The 23454-nt window shown below is 44.0% G+C and overlaps 1 protein-coding gene across 1 annotated transcript in view; it reads right to left on the bottom strand.

Annotated features, from left to right (window-relative positions):
- Nucleotides 1–23454, bottom strand: part of LOC126526714 (uncharacterized) — a 140741-nt gene that overhangs the window by 44853 nt on the left and 72434 nt on the right. Inside the window, exon 5 of the mRNA XM_055068347.2 lies at nt 20782–20885. Coding sequence (XP_054924322.2) covers nt 20782–20885 — 104 coding nt within the window. The remainder of the gene's footprint in view (nt 1–20781; nt 20886–23454) is intronic.

Raw genomic sequence — 23454 nt, 5'->3', positions numbered from 1 at the left:
GGATATAATTCAAAAGATATACTTCGTGTTAATAAGAAAGGAGGCGGAGTTGAAATTTATTTCAAAGAAACATTTTCAAGAAACATTTTCAAGAAACATTAATAACTGTGTTATTAATGATGATGTTGAATGCCTAGCACTGCGAACTGAAAAAACAAATACTTTAGCCATATATAGACCACCTATGGGAAGAAAAAGTCACTTTATGCGTTTCTTGGAAAATCTACCCTCGAGTTTTTCACAGAACTATACGCTTTTAATTATGGGTGACATCAACATAGGCATGATGTCCAGTCATCCGTGTGCTAGAGAAATGGTGATGTTATTGTCTGCTTATGGTTGCACAAATCACATCAGCTCGCCCACTAGAATAACTATAACTACCGCTACACAGCTCGACATCTGTATTTCAAATCAAAATTACAATGATTTAAACAGCGGGAATTTTACATACGATGTAAGCCACCATTTACCAATATTTTGCGTCACCTGTTCGGATACCGGCTCACTCAACAAACAAATACGTTTTAAACGACGCATGGATGACGCCGCAAGAAAAACTGTCTTTGAAATTGTAGAAAAAATTGATTGGAAAAATTTTTATAACGAAAAAAATGCAGTTATTTTCTCATTTATTAAAGGAAAAATATGACGAAGCTTTTCCATTAGAGCAGATAGATAACCGTAAGACCAAAAAGTACCGAAAGCCCTGGATGAACTCTGCACTTCGTAAACGAATCAAAGAAAAGAACTCGCTGTATTATACATTCGTTCAGACACGAGATCCAGGCTTATTTGTAAAATATAAAAACTACAGAAATACTCTGAATTCCGATCTAAAGAGAGCAAAAACAGAATATTTTCAGAACATCTTTGAAAAAATACTAGACAATCATATGATGGTCTGGGAGGTTGTCAACACCCTGACCGGCAACAGCAAACAAAAATGTAATGAATTCACAGTAGCTACTCCAGACTGTTCCCGCAGAAATCGCACAAACTATTGAGAAATTAAAGAACAATGTGGCAGCTGGTATCGATGGTATAGGTCTCGTAGAAATTAATAGTATATCACCATTTAATATGTAATGTCCTTATACACATTATTAACCTTACCCTGAGTACGGGTATCTTTCCACGCGCTTTAAAGGTAGCAAGACTGTCACCCATCTATAAAACCGGTAGAAGGGATATGCCTACAAATTATCGACCGGGGTCCGTCCTACCCACTATATCAAAGGTTTTTGAAAGCATTATACACAGTAGACTAATCTCATTCATAAATAAGCACTACATACTAACTAAGAGTCAGTATGGCATTCAGAAGAATAAATCAACAGAGCAAGCTTTGATGTTCATTAAAGACAAAATGATAACGACTATAGAAAACAGAAAATAGGATCTCGACTATTCGCAGATGACTGCGCTATCTACCGTCAAATCCGCTCCTCCGCTGATCATATTGCTCTTCAACAGGACCTTTAATGTGTCACTAACTGGTGTTTGGATTGGAAAATGACCCTAAACACTAACAAATGCAATCTAATGACATTTACTCGCAAAAAGTCTTACTCTATTTTCAGTTACTCACTTGGCAATAGTATCGTCGCTCGCACATTTTCATACAAGTACCTTGGAATTATTCGAACACCTAGCCTTTCATGGTCATACCACATTGAGAAAATAACGGCTAAAGCATCGCGCACTCTTGGATATCTAAAACGTAACCTTCGCAGCGCTCCTTCCCTCACTAGAAAGATAGCCTACCAAACATTAGTGCAACCGCAGCTCGAATTCGCAGCTTCTATATGGTCACCTCATCAGGCATGTCTAATCCATCCTCTCGAGTCGATCCAAGACCGTGCTGCACGTTTCATTGCCAGAGATTATAGCGCATTTTCGAGCGTAACTAATATCAAGTTGTTGTTGTCGCTTTCATCTTTGGAATCACGCAAGAATATAGCATTACTTTGCATTCTGCACAAAATCATGCATAATGTACGCCCATCTAGTTCACCACTCGTTCGTCCCTCTCGCACATCTAGACGTCTGCATAATCATCTCAGCTTCCAACGCATCTTCGGTCACACCAATGCATTCAACTGCTGAACTTTGCCACGCGCGATTGCACTGTGGAATGGTCTTCCTGGTAACATCGCTGACATTAACGACCCATTAACCTTCAGACAAAAAAATAACTGCTTATTTGGCTAGTACTTAGTTAAAAACAAGTATCTGTTTAGTTTTGTTACTTTTAACTTCATTGTTATTTATTTATGTAAGCATTTGTTCCAAGGTTGCTTGCTTTACTGTATACTGAAAGCTAACTACTGTTCGTTTACCTTCCTTTCTTTTTATCTTTGTTTATTATTTGATTCTAGTTCTGTTCATATTTATGTAACAAAAACTATGTTCGCCGCCCACCCAGCACATTTCGCAGAATACAGGCGGTTCTTCTTCGCCGAGCCCAAACCGGCCAGCTTCTGTCACCAGCAAGGCTACACATCATCAACCCGCACTCATACCCGAGCCCTAAGTGCCCAGCATGCCCGGCCAGAGGTACGGCCGAACATCTTCTGTGGAGCTGCTCTGCCTTTGACACGGTCCGAGAAAGGACACTACACTCCCTGGGCGGGAACCGACCTCGCAACCTGCAGGAGTGGCTCGACCCGCCATCGCACATCGGGCTCAAGGACTCAGTCCAACTTTGGAGTGCTTTTTTGGACTTTTTCAGGGACAAGGAAGGGCCTGGCCGCCTCTTTGCAGAGCCGATCTCGGGACCACTCCACCTCGAGGAAGAAGAGAGCACCGGTCCCCCTCTCCCTCCCCCATAGGGCACCCCTTTTCTGCCGCAAGGCTTCGCCTATTAAACGCAGAAATAAAGACGTATTAAAAAAAAACTGTTTTTCCTTTACAATTGTTATCTGTACCGCCCCCCTTACGCAATACTCCTTATGGAGCCTGTAAGGTATATGAAATAAATAAAATAAAAAAAATGTACTTGGTTGTTCTTAGACTTTAAAAAGGCTTTTGATTGCATTTATCTTGAAATATTGCTTATTAAATTGTCAAGGTATAGTATAAGGGGGACGGCATTAAAACTAGTAGGGAATTACTTAAGAGACCGTTTTCAAGTAGTCATAGTAAATAATATATTTTCTTCCAAACAAATGTTAGCACAAGGTGTACCACAGGGATCAATTCTAGGGCCACTTTTGTTTTTAATTTATGTAAGTGATGTAAATATTCCTGATTCCCCTGAAATAATCATGTATGCAGACGGCGCAAGCGTGTTCTTCGCATCTAAAGAGCTACAAACACTCGAAACAAATGTAAACAATTATCTGTCAGTTCTTTCATGCTGGCTAAGGGTAAATCGAGTGCAATTAAATACAAAATAGACGACATATATCATATTTCATGCAGTTCATAAAATGATAAACAGAGTTGAAAATTACATTTGACGGATAGCCTATTAATAGTGTCAAAACAAAAAAATTTCTCGGTATAATATTTGAAGAACACCTATCCTGGAATGCTCATATCAATAGGCTAGCAGTAGAGCTTGCAAAATGTGTGGGGTGTTTATACAAAGCGGCCGCTTTCGTTCCTGTGAGGCTAATGAAATCTGTGTATTACGCACTGTTTTACTCCAAACTATGCTATGGAAATTTAGTATGGGGAACGACAACACGTGGTAATTACGATAAATTACTGGTATTACAAAAACGAGTACTACGCTGCTACGAACGTTATAAAGGGAACCCACGGGATCTCAGAACACCACCTTTATTTTTAAAACATGATATTTTAAGAGCTGACCAAATATTTTATTACAAGCTATTACAATTTGTGCATCATGAAAAATTATACATAAATAGCAACATTGACCAATAATCTTACTACTCTAGAGAACAAAAGCGACGCATGCCAATAACACGTACTAACTATGGAAAACAACCCATGATATATCACATAACATCGCTCATTAATAAACTGGAAAGATATTTGGACTTCGAAGTTAGTCGAAACCTGTTTAAGAAACAGCTAAAGAAAGTATTATTAAAATGCATCCACCTTTACTATATCCTGTTAAACAAAATAATATTTTTTATTTTAGATATTTTTCTTTATATTGTCTGCAACACATATTGTTAAGTTGATTATAACATTGTGTCTACGAAGCTCTCGTAGTTATATTGTTAGGTAGCGTACACATCTTCAAGAGAGAACTGTGAATATATAATTCTTTTGTTGCTGTTGTATAAATGAAAATTGACACATGCTGCGAACTTTTTTTACTATGTATGTATTATGTTTATCTGTAACCGGTAGAGTCCTCTGTCAGGTATTGCCATACCTTTAGCTTCTGTACCTTTCTTGAAAAAACAAATTCAAGAAAAATAAAGAATCTGAATCTGAATCCGAGTGAAGCACCACCGAGATAATCTGAAAATAAAAGGGGAAGCGGAATGCAACAATGATGAAACATGGAACACTTGGGGCCACAATAATCATGGCGTGGAATCTGGAAAGGAGTGATGGTGCCAGCGCAAATGTTCGCAAATGCATCGTGTGCCTAGTAACTACACTGCACCTACATTGCAGTCTAGGCGCAGTATAGGTGCAGTGTAGGCGCACACTCCGCCTACATAGCAGGGTAGGCGCCTACACGTAGGCGCCTACACTGCTAAATTACCTACGTGATTTTCGCAATGAAATTATGGAAGGTTCGAATAAATCAACAAACCTCTCTCATTGCGAACAATATTGAGTTTGTCTGATTAGAACCGTAGCATAAATTCTTAGTCCTTCCTGTCATTTGTTTTCGGGTTATATTTAGTTTGAAACACAATACCTTAAAATTTACCGTACGTGTACTTATTGAAGTCATGGTCATCTCTTTTTCTTTTTTTTTTACGGAAATAATACTTTGTATCCCGACACTCTAGCTTATCTGCGTATATTAAATTATTTGTGTGCTACTGTGTGCTATGTACAGACTGTGTGCTGAATTGTTGTAGTAGCTGAAGCCATTGTCAGACCCGACAGCCTTTAGCCTCAGCTTCCTTTCTGTTGTAAACAGGAGAAAATGAAACCAAATCCAAACTCCGATATTTTGTTGGGGCTGCAAGGTAAGCAAAGATTGGTTGACCGGTTGGCTTGAGGAAAAGGTGTGAGAGGGGTTATTTCATTCAGGTTATTTAAGACGCTGGTTATTTCATCATGGTTTTGGGAGCCTGCGGCGAAACCAGAAATGAGGCAGTGCAGGATGACATGGGCCGGGTCTCGTTTGAATTAGGAGAAGCACAATGCAAAATTGCTTTTGAAGAAAGATTCAGGTACATGCATCAATATAAATGGGTGGGTAAAGTACACAAATATCTGTACTTGAAAAGCGTCGACACAGAATGCTAAAAAAAGTTGGCAACCAAGTACAGGGTAATTGAAAGTGTCAACAGAAAACCAGGAGTCATCAGAAAGAAAGTGAAAGAAACAGAGACAATGAATAGCATGGAAAGAATGGAAACAAAGAAGACAGCAGACATTTCCAAGAACAACAAGAAACAAATTAGAAGGGAAGACCTGTACGATAACACCAAGGGATGTTATTTGAGGCTCGAGCTAAGCACAAAAACATAACGGAGTATATATTCGCAACTAGATGAGGCATGACTATGCGTCAGCGAAAATCCGGAAGACCACTCAGCACACCTTAATGGAATGCGAATGAATTCATCCAGTGTGATCAGGATGTAGGGTATACCTTCCAGAAGTGCTTGGATTTAAAGTGGACGGCAGCGTCAAGCGGTCAGCAGTCGAGATAAGTAAGAGATGTTTAGAGTATTGGTGGAAAAACAGCAGGGAAGAGATTGATACGATTGGGTCCGTTATAGGCATAGGTAGCCGTGTTTAGAGAAGTCTTGAGGTAAAGAAAGAAGAATAAAGAGACGCATAAGAAAATGCTAGAATGAAAATCATTTATAGCGTACCTGAGTACCTCAAGCAGGCTAGCTGACTATTTGTCATCACCCCGTTTCAAAGGGGATGCCAACAAAGTCATCATCATCGTGGAGTGCAGGAAGAGTCGAGGATCGTTTGAGAATACAGGGGTCATTCTCGTGGAGAAACGCAGTCTTGGCAGTGCGCGGCTGGATGTGCGACGCCGTCCTTTTGTATTTAGGTCATGTCTCCTGGCGGCCTCATTTATACAGCGCCAGGTCTGGCCGATGCAAGACTTGCCGCACGTAAGGCGAATTTCATGCACCATCTTCGCGGCTACTGCGCGCGTCGTCTATGTTTCTTCCTTTTGTGTGCCTCAATAAGCGGCAAAGTATGCCCTTCTTTCAGCCACGTTTGTTTTTGTTGTTTGATTTTTTAGTGGTTAGCTGTTTACAATAGATGTATGCTATACTTGTTATTTTATTCGAGTTGTGTTTTTAAGGGCCGTGGTTATCGAGTATGGTTGCAGCTGGCGGGCCATTCCTTTAATTCCTTAGCACTAGGAGTGTGAAAGTGAAAAAAAAAGTGTGTGTGTGTAATGCGGAAAGTCGGTCACGCGTTAGGGGTACAGAGGCGATGGTAGTGCTTAGAGGAGTGTATATACATCATCATCATCATTATCATTATCACCACCATCAGCCTATTTATGTCCACTGCAAGACGAAGGCCTCTCCCTGTGATCCCCTGTTTTGCGTCAAGCTATTCCAACATGCGCCTGAAAAATTCCCAATTTCACCACCGCGCCTAGTTTTCTGCCGTCCTCAACTGTGCTTTCTTTTTCTTGGCACCCATTCTGCAACTCTCATGGTGCACCGGTTACCTATCCTACGCATTACATCGCCTGCCCAGCTCCATTTTTTTTCTCTTAATGCGAACTAAAACAGCGGTTATCCCCGCTTGCTCTCTGAACCACCACCGCTCTCTTTCTATCTCGTGACGTTACGCCTCATATCTACACCTATATATATATATATATATATATATATATATATATATATATATATATATATATATATATATATATATATATATATATATATATATACACGTGGTAGTGACGGTTAAGAAGGCAGCAAAACTGTGATTACCGATACGAGCGTTTTATTGGGCAAGCTTGTGCCCTAAAAAACGGGCTACACTCAAAGAACAACGGTAGCGGCGAACACGATCGGCGATCGTCGAAATATGATCACCGGGTCAAGCGCATCGGCTTTTATACATCAGTCGTCAAATGTTCCAGAGTTATCGCTGGGACCCGCGTGCCTTCCACAAAGTTCTACATTATTCGCTGCGCACACATGCAATCAGATTACAGAACGTTTGGTCAGACAGTGGGTGGAACCATCGATAACATTCCAGAAACTTCCGATACATGCAGGCGCGCCCTGCGCTGTGCTATAACATTTGTTAGGCGGTGAACCGTGGTCGCCTGATAAAGATGGGCAGGTACACGTGTCAATATATATATATATATATATATATATATATATATATATACAAGCCTTTAATAAATATCGTTGTTTTACTAACATCGTTACAATATATATATATATATATATATATATATATATATATATATATACCAGAGAAAAGCCTTTCTGGATCTGGGCAAATATATGAGCGATGTAGACGCGCGTATGGAGCAATTTATTGACGTTTCGGACGGGGTGCGGCTTTCATCAGAATACAATGTATGGCGTAAGTGTAGTTTATATACATGTGCATATAAACCTAATGAACACATATTTGCATACAAAACGAAGAAATGCGCAAACAGAATGCGTGTCAATCGTTCTGAAGAAACAGCTGATACATGCCTAAACAGATGGCGTTTGTAAACGCATAATTTGAAGATACGCACAGAAAATGAAATTCGAGCTGCAATTGTCAGGTGACAGTAGAAAACGTCACCGAATAGGTGCTACGTCACCAATCAACAACAAACGAAAAAATTAAAGAAAATTGGAAGCAAAAAGAAAAAATGGTGACTTTCTAGTAAAACGGAAAAATAGTGCCGTACTAATGAAAAAGAAAAGAAACGAGGGAAGATGTGGACAGGCAAATCAATTTTCCTACACTTTCGTTCAAACCATGGCGGGGGTATCATCAAACTGATAAGTTTGATACCGTCGCGTCTATGCATATAAGGAAAAATTAACGGGTTTCTTTATCATGATTTGAAGGAGATCCCGATTTGAGCAACGTACCTTTTATCTTATCAAATCAGTGGCCAGGATACGTGTTTTGAGATGGGCAGGTTGGGCAACGTGTTAGCGTGCGATTTGTGATTGCTCAAACGCAACCTAAAAGGCCCTTCTGGTGGTCCAACTTATTGTTTTTGTTTTGCAGAGGGTACATTCAATCGCATATATTACGCTTAAGGTATCGCAGTTGACTAGTTACTTGCTGCGATGTACGCATGTAGGGACATGCTTTACATGGCGGTTTTCGGCACAGGGTGGCTTCCGATAGCGTCAGGGCAGTCATTCTTAGATGATGACGATGGTATATTTCGAATATTTCTACTTCATACGCACGTCTATTTCACTATATATATATATATATATATATATATATATATATATATATATATATGAGTCGAAGGGGTATGAGTCGAAGCCCCACGAACGAAAGTCAGCGTAGCCCCGACAACCCGCGAGTCCCTGTACACCAGCGGATCAGCCGTCGTCTTCGAGGTGACTCGCCCGAATTCGGCCCTCTTCTCTTCTTGCCAAGAGAAACTCCCACAACGGACGCCGCCACAATGACTACCCAGGTAACACCGGCACAGCTAGTCGTGAGCCAACCTTGCAAGCCGCCAACATTCCATGGTGACTCGTTCGAAGACGTGGAAGATTGGTTGGAACTGTTCGAGAGAGTGGCGAGCTTTAATGAATCGAATGAGAGACAGAAGCTCCGTAACGTATATTTCGCTTTGGAAGACTTCGCAAAAACGTGGTATAAAAACCACGAACCCTCTTTTACCTCTTGGGAGGAATTTCGACTGCAACTGCTAGCAACGTACGCCAGCACGGATCGTAAAGAAAAGGCGGAAATCGCACTTCAAGCCAGGAACCAGCTCGCAAACGAGAACGTGGCGATGTATATCGAGGACATGTCCCGCCTGTTCAAGCGTGCTGATCCCACCATGAGTGAAGATAAGAAGCTGCGCCATCTCATGTGTGGAGTAAACCAGGAACTCTTCGCAGTTCTCGTCCGCACCCCACCGCGCACGGTCGCCGAGTTCAGATGTGAAGCAACGACCATCGAAAAGACGCTGGAACAGCGGGCTCGGCAATACAACCGTGAGGCAAGCTGCGCGCCTGTCCATGTCTTCCCTGGAGGCCTGCCAAACGACCTGGAAGCCCTGCGGGAGCTTGTCCGGTCAGTGATCAGGGAAGAGCTCCACAAGTTGCAGATACCTCAGGCTCCAGCTGCACTATCTATCGTCGACTTGTCCGGGACGAACTCAGGAACGTCATACGAGATCCAGAGCGTGAGCCAGAGCCGACGCGGCGCACCCCAACGTACGCCAACAAACTCAGGCAGCCCGCGGTACACAGTAGTGGAGCAGTTGCGACGACCGTTCCCTACCCTCCTACAGTAGGCAGTGCACCTCTTCTACTGGAACCACCGGCTGCCTATCAGCCTTTAGCACGTAGTGCACCTCGTTTTGTGGAACAAAGGCCCCGGAAAAGTGACGTCTGGCGTGACCACGAGCGCAGGCCTCTGTGTTTCCACCGCGGAGAAGCGGGTCACCTGTATAGGTTCTGCCCGTACCATCAAGTTGGGTTAAGGGGTTTTCCCTTAAGCGCACCATGCCCCCGAAACGGTTAACGGCCAGCGGAGATCGAAGAATAGTTGTCGACGCGCCAAAGCCCCGTTACTCCTCGCCAATGTCAACTACGATCACCGTCGCCCATGCGCTACCGATCACCTAGCCCACGCGCGTCTCCAAGATTGCCTAGGCGTCGTTCACCAAGCCCACACCAGGAAAACTGAAGCAAGCGACCTGTGGAGGTGAGGCCGCTGATAACCAGAGTTACGAAGATCCTCCAATGCGATTCCAGTGCGGTGACGAGATAATTCCAGTCTACAGGTGCAGGAACGAAACGATTACGTCAGATTTGCGGTTGATAATAGACGGATGCGAGCTGAATGCCTTAGTCGACACCGGCGCTGATTATTCGGTAGTAAGCTTCAAATGGCGAAGCACCTTAAAAAAGTTGTGACGAAGTGGACTGGTCCGCAGATACGCACGGCAGGCGGTCATCTTATTACGCCCCTTGGCCGATGCACCGCAAGACTTACGATAAAAGGCTTCACTTGCGTTTCTGACTTTATTGTACTGCCAGAATGTTCGCGGGAACTTATATTGGGAATGGAGTTTCTACAAGCTAACGGCGCCATAATTAACCTACGTAGGTCCAGTGTATCTTTCTCGACAAAACAAGCTATACCTGTGGAAGAATCGGAGGAGCGACGTCTCGCTGCACTGCGCGTCGTTGACGATGACGTAACTGTGCCGCCACGCTGCAGTATAATGGTTCTTGTGGAGAATGAAAGATTTTCCGACCGCGAAGGCATAGCGGATGGAAACATAGAGCTCCTTTTCAACATAGGTATTTGCGTGGCTCGGGGCCTTGTTCAGTTAAGCGATGGCCGCGCAAATGTCGCACTTACAAATTTCGGTAATGAATTCCAACACATCGCACAAGGAACAGCTATTGCTTATTTCCACGAGTTCTGTGAAGCGACCGAATTATGCAGCCTAACTACGTCAACTGCCCTGCCAGCAACCTGCAGTGTCGACAGATCAATTACCGCCAACCCGAGACTCCCGGAAGCCTAAAAGAAACAGATATATGCCCTGATAAAGGATTTTTCTGACTGCTTCTCCACGTCCTCGAAGGTACGGCGCACGTCTGTTGCGAAGCACAGAATCATAACAGAGGACGCCGCAAGACCGGTATGCCAGCACCCGTATCGAGTTTCACCAAAAGAAAGGGAGATCATCAAGAAGCAAGTAGAGGAGATGCTTTCAGATGACGTTATTCAGCCTTCCAGCAGTCCATGGGCGTGTCCGGTAGTGCTCGTTAAGAAAAAAGATAACACACCGATTCTGCATCGACTACCGTAAACTGAACAGCGTAACCAAGCGGGATGTGTACCCCCTTCCGCGTATCGACGATACTTTAGATCGGCTCCGATGTGCAAAGTTTTTCTCCTCCTTGGATCTCAAGAGTGGATATTGGCAAATAGAGGTGGATGAACGGGACCGTGAAAAGACAGCATTCGTAACCTCTCATGGCCTCTACGAATTTAAAGCACTTCCATTCGGCCTCTGTTCCGCGCCCGCAACGTTCCAGCGAATGATGGACTCTGTGCTTGCAGGATTGAAATGGCAGTCATGCTTAGTGTATTTGGATGATGTGGTCGTATTTTCCACCACATTTGACCAACATCTAGAGCGCCTGAGACTAGTATTAGAAGCTATTCGCGCAGCAAACTTGACAATTAAGCCGGAAAAATGTGAATTCGGCTTCGATGAACTTCGGTTTCTCGGACACGTCATCAGTGCTGAAGGCGTTCGGCCAGATCCCGAGAAGACAGCAGCTGTTGCGAGGTTCCCGACACCAACAGACAAAAAGTCAGCGCGACGTTTCTTGGGTTTATGCGCATACTACAGAAGATTTGTGGAATACTTTTCAAACATTGCTGAGCCCCTTACAATACTGACAAGAGAAGATCAACCTTTCATGTGGAAAAGCGAACAACAAGACGCCTTTGACGAGTTAAGGAAACGCCTGCAAGCATTTCCAATCCTTGCCCATTTTGATGAGACAGCCGACACTGAAGTTCATACCGATGCGAGTAACGTCGGCCTCGGTGCCATACTAGTGCAGTGGAATAACGGCCAGGAGAAAGTAATCGCTTATGCCAGCCGTAAGCTTTCGAAAACATAGGCAAACTACTCCGCAACCGAGAAAGAGTGCCTTGCAGTCATTTGGGCAACATGTAAATTTCGGCCCTACCTCCATGGTAGACCATTCAGAGCAGTCAGCGATTACCATTCGCTTTGCTGGCTGGCGAATCTCAAGGATCCATCCGGATGACTAGCAAGATGGAGCCTTAGGCTTCGAGAGTATGACATTACTGTCGTATACCGATCCGGGAGGAAACACAGCGATGCCGACTGCTTGTCACGCGCACCCGTCGAGACAACTGTGTCAGAGGAAGAGGATTTCTCGTTCCTTGGCATTGTTGACGCGTCACAAATTGCTCAACAACAACGAGATGACCCGGAATTGCTTCCACTTATACAGCGCCTGGAGGGACTCGACGTTCAACTCCCGCGTATTTTCTTTAGGGGGCTATCCTTGTTCTGTCTGCGAGGAAATTAAGTGTCCTCTACAAGAGAAACTTCGAGAACAGCGAGACAAAGTTTTTACTTGTCGTACCCACATCTATGCGAGAAGAAATTTTGCCTGCATGTCACGATGAGCCGACGTCTGGACACATGGGCGTGAGCCGTACAGTCGCCAGGATTCGTGCAGCACTACGTCAAGACTTGTCGCGAGTGTCAAAGGCGCAGGACTCCCTCCGTAAAACCGGCCGGCCTCCTCCAGCCTATAGAGCCACCAAAAGCCCCATTCCAACAAGTCGGTATGGACCTCCTTGGACCCTTCCCGACATCATCTTTAGGCAAAAAGTGGATAGTGGTGGCCACGGACTATCTAACCCGTTACGCAGAAACTGATTCCCTGTACAATGCAACGGCTGTCGAAGTTGCAAAATTTTTTGTCCACAATATCGTGCTCAGGCATGGCGCTCCCACAGTTATTACCGATCGTGGAACGGCCTTTACTGCGGACCTAATGAAATGCTTGTTGCAAATGACACATACTGATCATAGGAAAACTACGGCGTACCACACTCAGACAAACGGTTTAACTCAACGCCTCAACAGAACACTGACCGACATGCTTTCGATGTATGTCGACGTTGAACATAGGCTGTGGGACGAAATTTCGCCATACATCACCTTCGCATATAATACGGCCGTACAGGAAACAACACGAGTCACCCCGTTTGAACTTGTACTCGGCCGAGCAGTAACCACAACTTTGGATGCTATGTTGCCGTTAGATGAAGAAAACCATAACTCATCTGACCTAGATGATTTCTTGCAAGGAGCCGAGGAGGCACGACAGATGGCAAGGTACCGAATACACCGCCAACAACGCATCGACTCCAGCCGGTACAACCAGCGCCGTAGTGAAGCTCATTACCAGCCCGGTGACAAGGTTTGGGTATGGACCCCAGTGCGACGCCGTGGACTGTCTGGAAAGCTTCTGTGCCGATACTTCGGCCCTTACGAAATACTTCGTCGCATAAGCGACGTCACTTACGAAGTGAAATCCGCTGGACACGAGAGCCCAAGACTCCACGGAAGTTGTGCATGTTGTCCGCATGAAACCCTACCAGGAGAGGTCATGAACAACAACAACAAAAAAGTAAGAGCCCACAGGAACCCCTACTTTCTCCCATGCATCGGGCCGATGCGGGAAGGAGTGGCATAATGCCACGACAAACTTGGTGACATTCAAGTTGCGCGCCCTTTGCTTTGGGCACTGTGCACGCTGTACAGTGGTGTTGTTCAGCAACAACAGGCATCGATCTTCGTGGCACGGGCAGTCAGTTGGACCCGGCTCGCATGCGCCACGCGCACGCGGTGTCACGCGAGGAGAAGAGGAAGACGGTTCGAGCCCAGTTTTGCGAACGCGACTGCCGGGGACTTCTTCACGACCGCAGTGACATATACTTGTGGGCACAAGGTCACCTTTAATAAATATCGTTGTTTTACTAGCATCGTTACAATGTATATATATATGTGTGTGTGTGTGTGTGTGTGTGTGTGTGTGTTTGACGATGCGCTCAGTCCAATATTGGATTGATTGTATTGCATTCATGTTCACCGCTTGAGTGCTGAAAATAGCTCAATAAAACGCTACATACATCCAGTAATGCTTTCGGACATTACATGAATAAAAAGACGCACGTATCATAACCTATCAATACAGTACGCTCTACAAAAATACATAATTGCAATACATTGCAATACTAGAAAAATATAGATGTACATCAAAAAGAAATAAAGCTAACACATGAGCACTTCAATGTCTTAAAACAAAACAAATACCATCCTTACAAGCAATGTGGAACAAGGGTTGGAAATAAAGCGCGAGCTTCAGCATTTGTAGCGTCAGCAGAAAGACGGTTCCATTCGTGCGCGGTCACGAGAAAATGGAATGTTTGGAACTGGTCTTTGTCGAATGTGATTACCTCACGTGTTTGTTGTGCTTATTAAGGGCAATTCGCGTCATTTCATCAATGTCTACCCATACTAAGTCTTTTATTATGTTAAACAGGATATGTCCGTTTTCTGTCCTTCCCTGACTAAGAGCAGACACACTCATCACCATCATCAGCCTGGTTACGCCCACTGCAGGGCAAAGGCCTCTCCCATACTTCTCCAACAACCCCTGTCATGTACTAATCGTGGCCATGTTGTCCCTGCAAACTTCTTAATCTCATCCGCCCACCTAACTTTCTGCCGCCCCCTGCTACGCTTCCCTTCCCTTGTAATCCAGTCCGTAACCTTTAATGACCATCGGTTATCTTCCCCCCTCATTACATGTCCTGCCCATGCCCATTTCTTTTTCTTGATTTCAACTAAGATGTCATTAACTAACGTTTGTTCCTTCACCCAATCTGCTCTTTTCTTATCCCTTAACGTTACACCCATCATTCTTCTTTCCATAGCTCGTTGCGTCGTCCTCAATTTATGTAGAACCCTTTTCGGAAGCCTCCAGGTTTCTGCCCCGTACGTGAGCACTGGTGAGACACAGCTGTTATACACTTTTCTCTTGAGGGATAATGGCAGCCTGCTGTTCATGATCTGAGAATGTCTGCCAAACGCACCCTAGCCCATCCTTGTTCCTCTGATTATTTAAATCTCATGATCCGGATCCTCAGTCACTACCTGTCCTAAGTAGATGTATTCCTTTACCACTTCCAGTGCATCGCTACCTATTGTAAATTGCTGTTCTCTTCCGAGACTGTTAAACATTACTTTAGTTTTCTGCAGATTAATTTTTAGACCCACTCTTCTGCTTTGCCTCTCGAGGTCAGTGAGCATGCATTGCAATTGGTCCCCTGAGTTACCAAGCAAGGCAATATTATCAGCGAATCGCAAGTTACTAAGGTATTCTCGACTAACTCTTAACCCCAATTCTTCCCACTCCAGGTCTCTGAATACCTCCTGTAAACACGCTGTGAATAGCATTGGAGAGATCGTACCTCTTAGCCTGACGCCTTTCCTTATTGGGATTTCGTTGCTTTCTTTATGGATGACTATGGTGGCTGTGGATATCTTTCAGTATTTTTACATATGGCTCGTCTACCCCCTGATTCCGTAATGCCTCCATGACTGCTGAGGTTTTGACTGAGTCAAACGCTTTTTCGTAATCAATGAAAGCTATATATCAGGGTTCGTTATATTCGGCACATTTCTCTATCACCTGATTGATAGTGTGAATATGGTCTATTGTTGAGTAGCCTTTACGGAATCCTGCCTGGTCCTTTGGTTGACAGAAGTCTAAGGCTTTCCTGATTCTATTTGCTATTACCTTAGTAAATACTTTGTAGGTAACGGACAGTAAGCTGATCGGTATATAATTTTTCAAGTCTTTGGCGTCCCCTTTCTTATGGATTAGGACTATGTTAGCGTTTTTCCAAGATTCCGGTACGCTCGACGTTAGAGGCATTGCGTATACAGGGTGGCCAGTTTCTCTACAACAATCTGCCCACCATCCTTCAACAAATCTGCTGTTACCTGATCCTCCCCAGCTGCCTTCCCCCTTTGCATAGCTCCCAAGGCGTTCTTTACTTCATCCGGCGTTAGACACACTCGCTTCCTTATAAAGGGTGGTACGGTGTCACCCCTGCTGTATAAAAAAAAATATATATATATATACAGGGTGTTTCCGCGACCACTTTCAAAATTTTCTATAGGTTGCCTGTGGTAGACAGCACAATTAATGTTCATGAGCTCCTGTACTCGAATAGGTGGACATTACTTCAACAAAAAACTGAAAAGCATAATCAACTAATTAAAAAAAATTCACTAATAATGTTTTCTAACTTTTCAAAGAAATGCAATGGCGTTCCAGTTATTTTCTTAAAGAAACGTTGATTTAGGCATTCAAGCAAGGTGGGCATTCAAGCGAGGTGGGCTCAGCGGCTGTGCCTCTAGCATGTCCACTAACCCGCTGCTCTTCGCCATGCAGGTTGGTTCACCACGCAGTTTATTTGCTAAAAGGACGAGCAATTACCTCTTGGTACAGCTGCCGAGCACCGAGTGTTTGTTTTCTATGTCGTGTGAATGCTTTGCTGTTGCTCGTTTCCTCTCGCTGCAATCAGGCGATAATGAGCTGAATCCTGGACCCCATACAGCGGCAGTCTTAGAGGAGCTAAAGAAATTATCTTCTGGACAGTCTAAACTTCTCTCGGAAGTCCAGGATCTTAGACATCAGCTGCTGGCAACTAATGACGCCCTGATCCAACTCAGTAGACGCTTAACAAGCGTTGAAGCAAACTGCCAGCTAATTGAGTCCTTGAGGCAGCAGCTCGGAACCGTGCAAACCGACACCGCTGAGACGGTTCATCGGGTTTGTAACCTTGAAGCTCGCCTTGATGATGGCGATAATCACTCTCGGCACAACAACTTGATCTTTTATGGCATTACGGATACTAACAAATCTGAATCATTTGCTCAATCAGAAGAACTGGTCATTCGGCTGAGTTCTGACCAGTTAAATGTTTCCCTAGAGCCAAGGGAAATCGAGCGAGCACATCGCCTTGGTCGATACATCCCTGGTCGTAAGCGGCCCATCATCGTCAAACTTTCCTTCTTTAAAACAAAAAAAGCCATCTTGTCGAATGGCCGCAAGCTTAAAAACACTTCGTACGCCATGGGTGAGGATTTTTCTAAGCTGGTACAGAACGCGCGAAAACATCTAGTCGCTTTTGCACGAAGCCAATCAGTTCCTTTTTCACTTCGCTTTAGAACATTATTCATAGGTTCAAAACGCTACATTTTTGATCCAGCATCCCAATTCGTTGTCACCAGCATTCACCGCGTTGTCACCAGCATTCGTCCCGACGTGCTCTGCTTGCTCCCCGAGAATCTTTTTCAATCTCTGTTATTTTTACTAACATAAGAAGCTTTCTTCCGAAAAGAGAACAAGTATCAGATCTAGTATCTTCGTCCGGCAGTGACCTACTTATACTAACTGAAACATGGCTTACCAATGATGTCACTGAGGGTGACGTTCTGAGTGAACTACCAAATTTCAATGTTTTTTGTAAAGATAGACAGGGTACTCGAGGTGGTGGCGTTCTTATCGCAGTAAAAAAACATACAATGTGCTCCACAGTTAATATGGCCACTGACCTAGAAGTTGTATGGCTAATTATTCGCGCTAATCCGCAGCTACTGCTTCTTGGCGTCTGTTATCGTCCCCCCAACACTACTCCTGACTTCCCCCCGCTATCTCAATAACACCTTGAACCATTTAACAAAAAAAAAAAAAAAAATTCCCGAACGCTTGCATCTTGCTGTTTGGGGATTTCAATTACCCACATATCAATTGGTCAAATTATTCTAGCACAGTTACTAGCATGACAGGAGCTAGAAGATTCTTAGATATTTGCCTTAATTTTAACCTCTCCCAGATGATAACAGAGCAAACGCGTGCAACTCGTGGCTCGGCTAGCATACTAGACCTCATACTAACCACTCGTCCTGAAAACATGTCCTCCTTAACTACCAACGCGTAATAAGTGATCACAAAGTAATCCACGCTGTTTTCTCATTTTCACCTATAGTACGTCATTCGGATCAGAAAACAATGCGCGTGTACGAAAAAGAGAATTATACCATGATAAACAACGAATTAGTCGCATTCTATCAATCATTTGAATTAGGTTTTGAAAATCGCTCAATACAAGAAAACTGGTTACTCTTCCAAAATAAGATGACTAACCCCGCTGCGCAGTTTATACCAGCTATTTTATTTAGCTCTAATCGCAATAAACCATGGTTCACGAACGCACTAAAAAAACTGGAAAACAAAAAGAAACGTCTATTTCGCTCCGCTAAATTGAGGCCAAGCCCTAGCTCCTGGGAAATATACTATGCATCTGAACGCGCCTACCTGATAGCTATCCGGCAACAGAAGCACTCATTTTTCATTCAGACCTACTCCGTATGCTCAACAGTAACCCCAAAAAATTTTGGCAGGTTATCAATCACCAGTCATCCCCTGGTGTCAGAGTTTCGAAAGATGGTGAAAGTTTACCTGATATTGACTGTGCCAAACTGTTTAACAATGCATTTTCATCTGTTTTCACTACCGAACCACACGTGCCTCTTCCTGTTTTCCTGGCTGCTGTCGTGGCTCCAATGCCGGATATTATTTTTTCACCAGATGGAATATCCGCACTCATTGATAATCATACATTATCTTCATCAGCTGGTGTTGACGATATCACGTCAAAGCTTTTAAAGAACACGAAGCACATCTCTTCCATGTATTTAACCCTGCTGTATTCCCAATCATTACCATCAAGCACGCTCCCTAACGAGTGGAAAAACAGCAAGGTCGTTCTAGTCTACAAATCAGGTAACCGTAATTCACCCTTAAATTATCGTCCAATATCCATAACTACTATCCCTTGCAAAATGATGGAACACGTCATATACTCACACGTAATTAATTTCCTAGACAGTAGTAACTTTTTCCATCTGTCGCAACATGGCTTCCGTAAAGGCCTGTCATGTGAAACTCAATTAGCTACATTTCTTCATAACCTACACTCAAATCTCGATGCTAACACGTGACCGATATTTCTCTTGACGTTGCAAAGGCGTTTGATAAAGTAGCTCATCAACGCTTATTATTAAAACTTCCCGCTTGAAATTCCACCCCAATGTCCTAACATGGATATAAGAATTTCTTAGTAACCGATCACAGTCCGTCAGTGCTAACAATATTACCTCAGAATTTATTCCCGTAACATCAGGCTTAGCCCAAGGTTCAGTCTTAGGTCCCCTCCTGTTACTAATACACATTAACGATCTTCCATTACATGTTTCCTCTCAGATTCGTATGTTTGCTGATGATTGCGTTGTCTATCGAACTATCACTAATAGTAATGACTGCATTTATCTTCAAAATGACCTGGACAACATTACAGCCTGGTGTGATCACTGGTTAATGGTACTAAACAATAATAAATGTAAATCTATGTCAATTTCCCGCAGCCGTAATCATCATGACTTTCTCTACAGAATTGATCACATCCCAATCGACTCTGTAAACTCTATTAAGTACCTAGGTATTACGATCACGCATGATTTAAACTGGTGCTCGCATATAACTATTATCATATCATCTGCTAACAAAACCTTGGGATTTCTGAAACGCAACCTCCGCAGTGCTCCTCAACAGGTAAAACTACTAGCATATAAAACATTGGTTAGGCCAAAACTCGAATACGCATCACCCATATGGCATCCTCACCAGATTTGCCTCAGCAACGCATTAGAATCCATACAGAACCGCGTCGTAAGATATGATATCAGCGTATCACCATTAAAAGTAGAGTCTGGTTTGGACACACTAGCACACCATCGCCGTATCACGAGCTTATAACTATTCCATAAATTCTACACCAGCTCGCTTCGCCGCGCACCTTAGATTTTACCACCTTCACGCATGTCGCTGCGCACAGGCCACCCACTAAATGTTGCTCGCCCTAGCGCGCGCACTGTCACCTGCTCGTCATCATTTTTTCATCGTACAGCTAAAGACTGGAACGGCCTTCCCCACCACGTCGCTGCCATCACCACCTCATCTGCCTTCGTGGAAGAAGTAAAGAGTGTTCTGTCTGTAAAATAACATAGTGGGCAACCTCCTGTATTTTTGTACCAGCCACCCCTTATGTAATATCCCGCAAGGGGTCTTTAAGGTAATAAAATGAAAGCAATGAAAATGAAAATACAAGCAACTGGAACGCCAATGCATTTCTACGAAAAATTCAGGAAGTAATGTCTTGAAACTGGTGTCATCCTGAGAATTCGTTTCAAGTGCATCCGCTTTGTGAACTCCACGGCTAGAATTTGTAAATTGCAATATGCGCCTACGATTATTATTGAGTTTTTTAATTAGTTGGATTATCCGTTTCAATCTTTTGTGCAAGTATCGAGTAGACGACCTCATGTACTAGAATTGCGCTAACTGCAACAGGCAACCTGTATAGTGGAACTGACGGTGGTGTGCTCTGGACCACCGTCAGTTGCACTGGGCTAGGGTCAAGTGAGCTCCTAAACTACACATTGCAAAATGGTCAACGTGGTTTAAATCATGGATTGGGGATTTCCAAGAGGCGCGACATAATGATAACGCATTTAACGCACACCGATAGAATGCCCCTGAATTTGCTATTGCGTTGTCTAAGAACTCATAGAAAGCGACCAGCAGGGCTCGAACGAGGGAAGCCTCAGGCCATTCACAATTGCCCGCCTGTTTGTGTGTACGCCATCTTGCTTCCTGTGAATAAACCACCAGCCCGCCTGGCCCTACATAGCCAGCGCCGTTTTTCTTCAATGTTCAGCCGAATATACCGTATACAGCCAAAACTCGCACTTACCTCTTGAGGCAGTGGGCCGCCGTGGCAACCCACTGGCTGGCGATGAGAGTCCCCCCGCACACGTACAGGCTCTCCTGTGGCGCCAGTTTCTTCATGATGCCCACCTGCGAGCCAGGCGGCGGTCACTACGCTGCCAACGCCACAATTAAACCTGGCCTCTGTGAGCAAACTTTTCCAGGGCGATGCAAATGTTGCCGCCTTAATACGACACAAAACCACGTTCCAGTTGCAGCGCAGATTGATTGCAATGGCGTTGATATAATGAAATTTATTAAAGGTAATATTGCGCAGCCTCCCACAATAATAAGGCATCTACGACATTTTCCAACTGCGCTCCGGAAGCTACCTCACTCCAAGCTCCTCAACCACCAACAAAATAAAATTATGCGCTTCAACGGCCCACAAGTCGTTTAGTGCGGATGTTAGGTGCTTGATGATAAGTACGAGGGTAAAATAAATTGTGGCAAAGACAGAGAGAAGCCATGGGCCGACGCAGCTAGGGTGAGTTTTGGAAGACGTAGATGTCGTCTGAGAATTAAGAATGCACGAACCGAGCTGCACGGTTTTGGACCGATTCGAGAGTGCCAATGAGATACGCTTCATGCGGATTCCAGATACCGGAGGTGTGTCTAGTTTAGGTAACTGAGTAATACTTGTTGGGGGGCTAGTTGGCGCATGTTTCCAGAAGAGGGTTGTAGCGCCGAAAAACACAACACACAGCAAGCGAGAAATCTAGTTGCCATAAGGCAGAGGAAAGCTTTCACACCCAGATTCGGAAGTTGGAAAAAGTAGGCTTTCCAACCTCGATCTTAACCGGAGTAGCTGAAGCCTTGCTGCAAAAAGTGAAAAAAGAAAGTAAAAAAAATGGGAAACCAAGATGACGTCACCAAAAGCAAAACTAGACCGGTTGTCATCCCGTACACCCATAAGGTAGCGCACAATTAGAAGCATGTAGCGACAAAATATAAGGTTCCTGTGGTTTTTTCCGCCCCAAAGAAACTGGTTGGCTTGTGTGTTAAAACTGATCCCAACAAGGTAAACAAAACTGAATGTAAAAAGAGACATGCAGCTCCTCTTGTTAAATGTGCCGTGGGAGTCGTATATCAGATACCTCTCACATGCGGAAAGAAGTACATCGGACAAACCGGCCGTTGTATTAACGATCCATTAGCGGAAAATAATCGAGATTTACAAAATGGCACTGGTTCTAATCTACCGCATCATTGTAAAGCCTGCGGAGAAGAAAGGAAGATTAAGTGTGTGGCAAGGCTAAATGAAGCAAAGGTTTTAAACAGAAGTAAGGACCAGACAGCCCGTGAACTGTTGGAGGCCTTCTATATTGAAAGAAACTGCAGCGATTGTGTTAGCGCCCCATCTATCTCCATTTATAAGAATGAAACTGCTTTTCTAGATAGACGGGCATGAGATACGTGTGTGCCTCACCTATCTTTATCCGCTTTTTTGTAAAAACCCTCGCGCGCATGTTTGGTTCTTGCTACCCATCTTAATTTGTCCTCATATTCATTCGCATACGCGGTGAATAAACAGTTGGAAGTTTGCGCCTGTCCCGTCTCGCTTGCTGTGTGTTGTGTTTCTCGGCGCTACAACCCTCTTCTGGAAATAGTTTAGGTCGTTCAAGTAATTTTACGTGTTTGGGAGCTTTCCGCAGATCATGTTTTAGGAACCCTAAAGTTTTCTTAAAAGCTGCAATGATGTTTAGCATTGTAATTGTGTATAATCTTTGTGTGTGTGTGTTTTTTCTAGCATCTTTAATTCCGTTCACCCCCTTACCCCGGCACAGATCACCCAGCTGGTCTACACTGACTCACCTCGCTCTCTTTCTCCCTTTCTACACAAGGATGTCAGGAACATGCGTACATGCGATCAAGTCGTTGGACACACTGACACCAAGGTATTTATAGGTATCAGTTGATTCCAGAGGCAAGCTTTCAATTGTGTACGGAAACGTGAGGGCCTGCGGGTGAACGACATGGTTTTTCCTGTTTCTTTCTTTTTTATTTATTTCCTTAAAGACCCCAGACGGGGGTATTACATAAGGGGTTGGATTACAACTATAGTTAAAAAGTATTAGTTAACATGAGAGAACTGCTGACACTTCTTCCGTGAGTGCAGATGAACTGGGGATGGCAGCGATGTCTACAACTACACCAGGAAAAAAAAACAAGACGAAAAAGTCAGAGTGCGCGTTTTGGGGCGAGATACACTTAGTGCGACGTGATGTTCATGCCAACGGTGAAATGTATGGTGGACGGACTGTGCAAAAAATTTGTGATATAATGACAGGCTGGCGTAAACTGGTGTCCGCTTTTAAGGACGATACGCTGATGTCGTAAGAATATCCTGAGTGAGTGAACCTAGCAGCACAATTCTGTACGCCTTCAAGGGCGTTATTAAGGTGAATTTCATGCGGGCACCAAATAGCAGCAGCCTAGTCAAGTTCAGGTCTGATGAACGATTTGTATGCTGGTAGTTTTACGTGGGGAGGACCTTCCCGTAAGTGGCGTTCAAAAAACCGACCTTTTGTTAGCAGATTTTGTAACGTTATTCACATGCAAACACCAGCCAAGGTCGTGAGATATCATCATCATCATCATCATCATCAGCCTGGTTACGCCCACTGCAGGGCAAAGGCCTCTCCCATACTTCTCCAAC

Source organism: Dermacentor andersoni, chromosome 8 (assembly GCF_023375885.2).
Source record: "Dermacentor andersoni chromosome 8, qqDerAnde1_hic_scaffold, whole genome shotgun sequence".
Lineage (NCBI taxonomy): Eukaryota > Metazoa > Arthropoda > Arachnida > Ixodida > Ixodidae > Dermacentor > Dermacentor andersoni.
The sequence above is the reverse complement of the archived record's forward strand: the minus strand, read 5'-3'. Positions and strand labels throughout refer to the sequence as shown.